Source organism: Lactuca virosa, chromosome 4 (genome assembly GCF_052849685.1).
Source record: "Lactuca virosa cultivar CGN04683 chromosome 4, Lactuca_virosa_CGN04683_v6, whole genome shotgun sequence".
Taxonomy (NCBI): domain Eukaryota; kingdom Viridiplantae; phylum Streptophyta; class Magnoliopsida; order Asterales; family Asteraceae; genus Lactuca; species Lactuca virosa.
In genome coordinates, this window is record NC_136429.1 from 118,124,528 (window position 1) to 118,134,412 (window position 9,885).

The 9,885-nt window shown below is 38.0% G+C and overlaps 2 protein-coding genes across 2 annotated transcripts; both read left to right on the forward strand.

The window, feature by feature from the left end:
* The first annotated feature begins 248 nt into the window (after positions 1-248).
* Positions 249-1,028, forward strand: LOC145104944 (uncharacterized). Its single transcript, XM_079042103.1, has one exon. It carries the CDS (start codon positions 249-251, stop codon positions 1,026-1,028), a length of 780 nt encoding a protein of 259 aa, XP_078898229.1.
* A 5,381-nt stretch (positions 1,029-6,409) lies between these two features.
* LOC145104945 (uncharacterized) lies at positions 6,410-6,964 on the forward strand. The gene has a single exon (XM_079042104.1). It carries the CDS (start codon positions 6,410-6,412, stop codon positions 6,962-6,964), a length of 555 nt encoding a protein of 184 aa, XP_078898230.1.
* Positions 6,965-9,885: the final 2,921 nt, after the last annotated feature.

Here is a 9,885-nt window from a genome sequence, read left to right on the forward strand (position 1 = left end):
GTTCTAATCCATAATCATGAGTTTAGAAGCAAAGATAGAAAACAGTTTTATAAAATAATGTATGATTTTTATCATCAAAAAATATCTGAAACTATATATATATATATATATATATATATATATATATATATATTTCTATATCTTCTTTAGTTGCTAACTTGTATTCTTTTTGTATATTTTTATATGCAGTGGTTTACACAATTAAATTTCAAAAAAGAGGTCTGCGTCATAGTCATATATGTCTGTTTATGCATTCTGACTGCAAGCTTCCTACAGTTGAATATATCGATCCAATCATTTCTGCTGAGATTCCAAATATTGATGAAGAACCAGAATTGTATTCACTTGTCAAGGAGTTCATGATTCACGGTCCATGTGGAGCTCAAAATTTCAATTGCCCATGCATGGTTGACAGAAAGTGTTCTAAAAACTTTCCAAAACAATTCTGTAATCATACTTCAGTTGATTCAGATGGTTTTCCCTTATATAGGAGAACAAATGATGGAAATTTTGTTGAAAAATCTGGTGTTCAGGTAGATAACAGAAATGTTGTTCCATACAACAAATATCTGTTAAAAAGATATCAGACACACATTAATGTTGAATGGTGCAATCAAGTGTCTTCTATAAAATATATATTTAAATATATAAACAAGGGTCCTGATAGAGCGACTGTTGCTATGGTGCAAAGTAATAATGATTCTGATAACAACGATGCAGTGGATGAAATCAAAGAATACTATGATTGTAGATATATATCTACATGTGAAGCATCATGGAGAATTTTTAAATATGATGTTCATTATAGGCATCCTGCTGTGATTAGACTACCTTTTCATTTCCCTGGTCAACAACAAGTTGTATATGAGGCAGACGATGATATTGAAGATGTTCTTGACCGGACTTCAGTTGCTTCTTCAATGTTCATATCTAGGATGAAGTGTAAAGAGATCAATAAAGAAGCACGAAAACTTACATATGTTGAATTTCCTACCAAGTTTGTTTGGAAACCTAAACTTCAAACTTAGAAGCCAATGGAAGTTGGATTTTCTATTGGTAGAATTCACTCCGTTTCACCTAAGCTTGGTGAAGCATACTTTTTAAGAATTCTTTTAAATAAAGTGAAAGGTCCAAAATCCTTCGAAGAAATTCGCACGGTCAATGGTGAAATTTGTTCTTCTTTTAAAGTTGCATGTTATAATTTGGGCCTTTTAGATGATGACAAAGAATACATCGAAGCAATTAAGGAAGCAAGTCTTTCTGGATCTGGTTTTTATCTACGTGTCTTATTTGCTACTGTTACGCCCCATTTATTTAAATAAATTAATAAATGTAAGTCCCGAACTGATTTGCGAAGAATTTTAGATGTCGAGGGTTAAAAGTGTAAATTCAGATTAGTTTTGTAAGTATTTATGAAGGCATGGACTAGATGGTACTTTATGGGACTTCTTTTGAGAAGATTTTAGAGGTCAAGGGACTAATTGGTAAATTTCGGAGTTTAATTGTAAAGAATTTCAGAGGATGGGGTTAAAAGGGTAAAATAAGGACTTAGATTGAAAGGAATAAGAGAAGGAGGGGCTGGAATTGCATATTATGGGAAGTTTTGAAGTAACCGGGTATATAAACCCGTCACTCTTCGGGAACCCTAACCCTAGGAGCCTTACCAGCTGCAACCCCCCTTATATCCCCTCCGCATATCGCCACCTTCCCTTTCTTTATCTCCGGAGCCGCCGCCATGCCACTTCTGATCATCGACGACGACGACAGGGACCACCGGCATCCACTCTTTAGTTCGACGGCCACCTTCGGCCGTTGTTGCTGCTGCCGTTCACCAGCCGAGACCGCTAACCCTAGCCGCCACCCTCGTTGACGGAGACTGTTGAAGAAGATAAGTTGTTGCCGCCATCTCGCGCCACCGCCGCCTCAGCGGCTGTTCCTTTCTGTTGCCGACCTCCGTCTGCTCACGCCACCAGGTGGGGGGTTCGTTCAAATTAGCTTGCGATGCTGTTGCTGATTATGTTGTTGTGGGTGCGAGATAGCCCAGCCTGAGATCGAGAGAAAAACCCACCATGGCGGCCGACCATGGTGGTTGTAGCCCTGAAACCGTTTTTTGTCACCACAAGCCACCGTGAGGTGGTGGCTGTGGGAGTGAATCCTTGGATGAGTGTGTTTTTGAAGTTGTTTGCTCATTTTTGGCCGGAAAATCAAAGAAGTCCACTGCCACCACCGTGAGGTGGTGGCTGCCGCCAAGCACTGCCGCCGGCCACCATGGTGTGGCTGTGTGTGTAAGTTAATTAGTGTGTGAATTAGTTAGTGTGTGTGCCAGTGAGTGTGTGGATTATTTTGGATAAAGTTTGTAACTGTAATTAGCATTAAATAATAATAATAATAACCACCACCGTGAGCCGCCATGGACCACCACTACCCGAGGTGGTAGTGGGTGGTGCCCCTCAAGCAAACCCTAATTGGCCTAGCAAAACCCTAATAGGCTTAAGGATTAGTTTTGGGCTTATTGGGCCATGTTTGGGTGAAAAACCCTAATTAGGGTTTAGAAAACCCTAATTGTGAGTAATTGGGCCTTAGACTTATTGGACCCACTTTTGGGCTATTGAGATTGGATTGTATATTAAGCCCAATTTCTCCATAACATTTATTTAGTAGACTAAAGGACTTAATGGATTAAGTCCTTAATGGGTTAAGTAAGAGACTCTTAACCCTAGTTATCATTTTATGTGAAACCCTAATTTCACTTGGGCTTTGTGTTGGGCCATCCAAGAACAAGCAAATGGACTAGAATAATTTAATGGGCTTTAGGGTAAGATCCATAGGAGGGTGTGGGCCCAATTTGGAAAATTGGGCCATAGATGGGTCATAGTTGGGCCTAGATGGTTGTATGGTATTGGGCCCTTAGAATGAGACATGTTGGACCAGACTGAACAATTGGGCCTTAAGGGAAGTCCATGTAGAGGTTTGGGCCCAATTTGGAAAATTGGGCCAAAGGTTGGGCTTTGAGCCATAGTTGGACTTTGGGCCTTTGGATTGGGCCTTGGGACCGAGTCAAGCTAAGTTAAGGGTAAGGTAGTCTTTTACCCCAAGCATGGAATTATGGATATGTGATAGAACTCAATTATTAATTGGGTGTTATTTTGGTGTTGACAGTTCGGGAATCTGTCATCCAGCAGCTAGGGGTTGAGTCTGCGGGACTTCAGCAGTGTGGGATTGTGTCTACGGGACTTCAGCAGTGTGAGGTGAGTTTCCTTCCAGTAGTAACGGGTCTACGGCATCAATGCCGGCCCGTTTAGATAGTAGTTCCGGACTTCGGTCCGATACCGGGAGGGTCCCGAGAAGTAGATATGTATGCTTGTTGTCTTCGTGATTCATGCATGTTATGTTCGGTTATGTTATGTGCTATATGTTTCGGACCTCGGTCCGATGTCGGGCGGGGCCCGATGTAGTAGGCGGGGCCCAAGCTAGTTCCGGACCTCGGTCCGATGTCGGGCGGGGCCCAAGCTAGTTCCGGACTTCGGTCTGATGTCGGGCGGGGCCCGATGTAGTGGACGGGGCCCAAGCTAGTTCCGGACTTCGGTCTGATGCCGGGCGGGGCCCGATGTAGTGGGCGGGGCCCAATATTTGCTTATATGTCATTGTATGGTATGTGGTAGTTGGGGGAACTCACTAAGCTTTGTGCTTACAGTTTCCGTTTTTGCTTTAAGGTACTTCCGCAAGTAAGGGGAAGAGCTCGGGATGATGGCATGGCACACACCACAGCTTCAGTTTTATCCTGGGAGTTTTATTCAGATATTTTGATATGATAGATACAATATTTGTTTTGTCACAGTTACTTGACTTTTGAGTTACTCATTCTATGGTTTTTAGTATGTATGACATTCGATGATGTGATTTTTAGTAATATTAAAACAAAAATTTTAGGGTCGTATTTTGGGATGTTACAAGTTGGTATCAGAGCCTTGGTTTGAGGAATTCGGGCGCACTCCCGAGTATGTCTGAACTCAAACTAAGGAAGTGGTATAAAGTTTTCAAAAGAAAAGAGTTTTAGACAAGCAAAAAGAAACTTGAAAAGAAAAGAGTTTTAGACAAGCAAAAAGAAACTTGAAAAGAAAAGAGTTTTAGAAAAGCAAAAAGAATTTTTAGAAAGAAAAGAACTTTTAAAAGAGAAAAAGGGTGTGGTGCATGCAATCAGCCGAGCTCAAGTAAGTACTCCCAAATTACCCATACAAGTTTATATTATGATTATCAGTTTCAGTTTCAGTAGAACAACATGCTAGAATAGGACTAAGGATCTAGGAGGATGCCTTATGTGTCTTGCTATATGTGTTTCAGCTTTATGAGAACCGCATGCTAGTATTGAGTAGACAGTAGTAGGATAGCCTGTTTAGGTTATGCCTGATAGTATGAGCTTAGCATTGTATGATAGTACAGTTTCTTGTTATGAGAATAGATTTGCTTGAGTAGTTTCCTGTGTCCGAATGTTGCTTGCTTCGTGCTTTGTAGGACTCGGAGTGATGGGAGTTAGCCATTAGGTGAATACGTCGCGTCATATGTGATCAAGGTTGAATAACAGAGTGCTGGATTTGGCCCTATTGCGCAGCTCTCGTTTGAGTCTAACCGTTGTAGGGACGAGTCTTTTACTCGAAGGATTATCTGAGCCTCGTCACATGTGATGGTATTCGGGTGATGGCTAATTGGCATTATAAGGAGGCCTTCAGCAGCTGAGGACTGGATTGGGTGGAGTCAGAGATTTCCCTAGGGCAAGCCTAGGATGAGAGTAGCAGAGATCAGTAGTAGTAGAAGTGACTTGGTGGAGTCGAGGCAGTACTTGAGGAAAGTACGGATAGACGTGGAAGGTAGTATGGGCCCGTACTACTGGAAGCAGAGGATCCGTACTCGAATCAAGGAAGGCGGAGATGAATCCAGGGAACTTGTAGTGTGTGAGATCCCTCGAGTTTGGATGATTATTGTGGTGTTAGGGATGGTATATTACCGAGTATAGTCGCGCTACGTGGTAGACCAGATGGTAGTTCTGGTGTCGACGAGGGATCAGGCTCGGACTCTGGAGCCGGGCAGATTGATGATTAGATGAGGGAGTTCATTCTATCTGAGAATTACGCGCAGTATCATTGACCAGACTTCTGTGATCCTCAGTGTGATCAAGGAGGGCATTATAGAGATTTGTGATGAGAGGACGAGTGCATTTTGCACTGAGATAACAGTCGTGATAGAGACCCGTACGTTGATGTTTCGGGAATTCAGAGTTTGTGAGGCTTCAGATTGTCATGGGGGTTAGGGACCCCATTGTTAGCAGCAGATGGTTGGCAGATGTCACCAACGCTTTTCGTACCAGACGTTGTCTCAAAAGGAGACAAGATCTGACTTACTTCCTATCTCCTGAGGGATAGAGCACGAGATTGATAGGAAGAAGTTGGTAGTAAGTTGAGTGATGATGCGGTTAATGCTATGTCATGGGATGACTTTTAGATCAGATTCTGGGCAGAGTGTGCCCAGGCGATTGAGGCGCAGCAGTTGGCACAAGAGTTGTTAGATCTCCACCAGACGACTGAGACTGTGGCAGAGATCACTGCTAAATCTCGGGAAAGAGCTTATATGGTACCACAGTATGCAGCAGATGAGGAAATGAAGAAGGTGAGTTATCAAAACATACTGTAGAATGATAGCAGGGAGATTGTGAGTATCTTGGGGTGCAAGACCCTGAATGATATGACGTCTAAGAGCTCGAGAGTGGGATATTGACTTAGAGCACACTAGGAAGAGGGAACCAGATCAGTTGCTTATAGTGAGGGGTCTCGGGAGGAGACCGTAGATTTCAGATCAGCTTCTGAGAGGCCAACGGGGTCCGATTCGGTGCAGCACTTGCGGGAAACTGCACAAGGGAGCCTTTCATTTCAAGGGTTTGAGTAAGTGTAACCCTGAGTTATCCTCGGTTTGTGTCTGAATTGCATTTTTAAGAGATGTCATATGTCAATTGCCTACCGAGAAGCATTAGCGAATAGTGATAGAGCAATCCCCCAGATTACGGGATTGGGAAAGTACAGCGTCATCTTGGTTTATTCCAAGACTGAGGAGCAACACGAGAAGCACCTGAGGGAGGTGCTAGAGACTTTGAGGAGGGAGAGAATTTTCGCAAGGTTCTCCAATTGTGAGTTCCGGTTGCACGGGGCGCAATTTCTTGGGCACCTTGTCAATCAGAAGGGTATTCTAGTCAACCCGGCCAAGATAGAGGCCGTGATGCAGTGGGAGATTCCGAGGTCTCCAATTGAGATTCGGAGCTTCCTGGGTCTAGCGGGTTATTACCGGAGATTCGGAGCTTCCAAAGAGTGATCTTGCAAGTTTACTAAGAAAAGCCTCATTGATCATTTCGGATGAAGCACCAATGGTACACAAGCATGCATTTGAAGCTTTAGATCGAACTTTGAAGGATATATTAAGATTTGTCGATCCAACAAACTCAAATATTCCATTCGGAGGAAAAGTGGTTGTTTTTGGAGGTGATTTCCGACAAATTCTACCTATTGTTCCGGGTGGCAGTAGACAAAACATTGTTAACGCTTCTTTAAGCTCTTCGTATTTATGGCAACAATGCAAAGTCCATAAATTAACAAAAAACATGAGGTTAACTGTTGGAAGCGATTCATATGCTGTTGATCGAATAAAGGGTTTTTCAAACTGGCTTTTGGACATAGGAGAATGTAATCTTGGTGGTCCGAATGATGGTGAAGCAATTGTTGATATTCCAGAAGATATTCTCATTAATGATCCATGTGATCCTATTGGTTCATTAATCAATTGTGTATATCCTTCCATTCTTGAAAACTTCAACATTGCGGGTTATTTTCAAGAAAGAGCAATACTTGCTCCCAAAAATGAAGTTGTTCAAGAAATAAATGATCGGTTGCTAAAATTGATTCCAAGAGAGCAAAAAGAATAGTTAAGTTCAGATAGCCTCTGCCAATCTGAGTTTGTCCATGATTAGTTTGATGCAAATTTATACTCACCTGATGTTTTAAATGGTCTTAAAATCTCAGGTATACCAAACCATAATCTCATTTTAAAAGTCGGTGTTCCAGTTATGTTATTGAGAAACATTGATCAGAAAAATGGCTTATGCAATGGCACTAGACTACAATTCAAAACTTTGGGCAAACATGTTATCAAGGCAGTTATCATATCTGGAAGTAATATTGGAAAGCGGACTTTTATTCCAAGAATGTCTTTAACTCCTACTGAAAACAAGATCTCATTCAAATTCCAAAGAAGACAATTCTCATTGGCTGTATGTTTTGCAATGACAATTAACAAGAGCCAATGACAGTTTTTATCGAAGGTTGGATTGTTTCTCAAGGATCCTGTTTTTACACATGGTCAATTGTATGTTGCTTTATCTAGGGTTCAAAGTAGAGAAGGATTAAAATTGTTAATTTTAGATAACCATGACAAACTATCAAATAAAACATCCAATGTCGTGTATAAAGAAGTTTTTAGAAATTTATAAAAACTTTGTACAACTTTATTATTTATATCAATTTATGTTTTTTGTTTTATTTAAAATTTTGCATTATACAAAATGATTATTTTGTAACATATCTACAAATACAAATTGCTGATTTGATATTCAAACGATTATCATTTCTTAATTTCAACCAATCATTATATCATTATGCAATTACATACAAAACATTACTAAATAATTAAGTTATAATTTAATTTAAATTATTTTTAAATTTCTCACCCGTGGTTTTCACGGGTTATAACCTAGTGGTCAAATAAAAAAGGGTGACTTGTTTAGTTGTTTGATATTAGATTATCTAAATAAATTACTTCTGGAAAATGTATATGTTATTATTATTTTTTTGTGTTGGACTTAAATTTACCAAAATACGCCACATGTGGATTGTTTTGAATTTTTTGGCTATGTTTTCGTAGAGATAGATGTTTATTAATGTTTACACTAAATAAATCATAATTAAAAGATGAGGTTTTATAATATGTGCCCTTCAGACATTAATTATGAGAAATATTATTATAACTAAATATGAAATGCATTAATTATACGGAATGTTATCCATAATTAATGTATTTCACATTTTTCAATAAAAATATTCTTTATAATTAATGTACTTTATATTTAATTATGGTAATATTTTACATTATTAATGTTTCTTATGTGTGTCTTTAGGCCACATATTAGAAAATCTCTTAAAAGTGATAGATACAGAAGTAAAATATTTAAAAATATTTAAAAAAAAATGAGATCTGATAAAAAAGAAATAGAAGAGTATACTCATTTATAACTTATAAGAGTGATGGGTATGGGAACTCTAATAACGGCGTTTTTGTGTGCCACCTAAGCACCAAAAGTTTTCTTAATCTCCACCTTTATTTGTTGGGGGTGGTGTTCAATTTCCTCAACGCCGTTGAGGTGAAGAAATGCAGAAAAAGAGAAAGTCATTGATTGGCTGGAAATGGGCGTTTCAACTCGTTTTCGTGGCCACGAGATTCAACCAACGAGATGCAACGAGTTAGGGGGGCGGTGTTCCCCTCGTTAAGACGGCGTTGAGCTCGTCTCTTCTCGTTGAGGCCCATACCGGGTGCTCTAAGTATGAATATTCATTGGTTTTGATAATGATCTCCACGGATCAGGCTTTTATTGGTTTACAAATGTTTAAATTGAAAAGAAAAATCTAATGTGGTTTGGTTTTAAACCAAACAAATATTATAATAATGTACTTTTTTAATTTATTGGTACATCTGAAATAATTTCATAGCATCTTATTTCATAATTTAGACTCACAAAAATCCAATATTCTATACCAAATAATTTCATTTTGGACTATTAGTAGCTTCAAACCAATAAAAGAAACACTTGCAAAAAGGAACAACCCCATGGTGTTTACGTTTGAAGTTCAAAATACAATAATTGATTCGGGCTATTGTGAGGATTTTTCTCCGGTTGTTGTCTTTCTTTTTTTTGAACTCATTGTTAATCAGTTAGTTTCTCGTTCTCGTACACTATCAGTCCAATTTACCTCTCACATAATAGGTAGTAGTATGTTCGTTAAAGGCATATTAGAATTGTCAAGATTCAACCTTTTGTAATTTGGGATTAAATACAAAAGGGACAACAAAAACCAGACCATAAATTAGATCTTAAGAATCTTTAAGGAAGGATCACATCATATTTATGGAAATATTAAGGAACATATAGAATTATAAAGCATAGGAGTAGGACTTGCTCAATAATTTGTAGTCGACTGAACTATTTAAGTTTTCTGGTTTATAAAATTTAGAACTTTACATCTTTATGATTTATAATTACAATATATATATATATATATATATATATATATATATATATATATATATATATATATATATATATATATATATATATATAGGGTGAGGTTCAATAGAGAACCATAATTAACCAAAGAACCAAGGAACCAATCTTTTTTTCAACTTTTAGAACTTATTTTTTATCAAAAAAAAAAAGCTAAAAATACAGAAATTCATAACTTTCTATCCTTTTTCCAATGATATCAAATTCGATTTTTTTACGTCAAATTCACAATGTGAATCTTTGAAAATTCACAATGTGAATCCAGATTCACACGGTGAATCCGAAAAATATTTTTCACATTCACAATGTTAATATATGAATTTAGATTTTTTTTTCGATAAAGAATAAGCTCTAGAAATTGAAAAAAAGATTTGGTTCCTTGAAGAACCAATAATTATGGTTCTCTATTGAACTTTTCCATATATATATATATATATATATATATATATATATATATATATATATATATATATATATACTATCTAATATTAATTTTATTTAAAAATATATTA

Coding starts and splice junctions, on each gene's coding strand:
- LOC145104944 (XM_079042103.1), top strand. CDS start 249: ATGCATTCTGACTGCAAGCTTCCTACAGTTGAATATATCGATCCAATC.
- LOC145104945 (XM_079042104.1), top strand. CDS start 6,410: ATGGTACACAAGCATGCATTTGAAGCTTTAGATCGAACTTTGAAGGAT.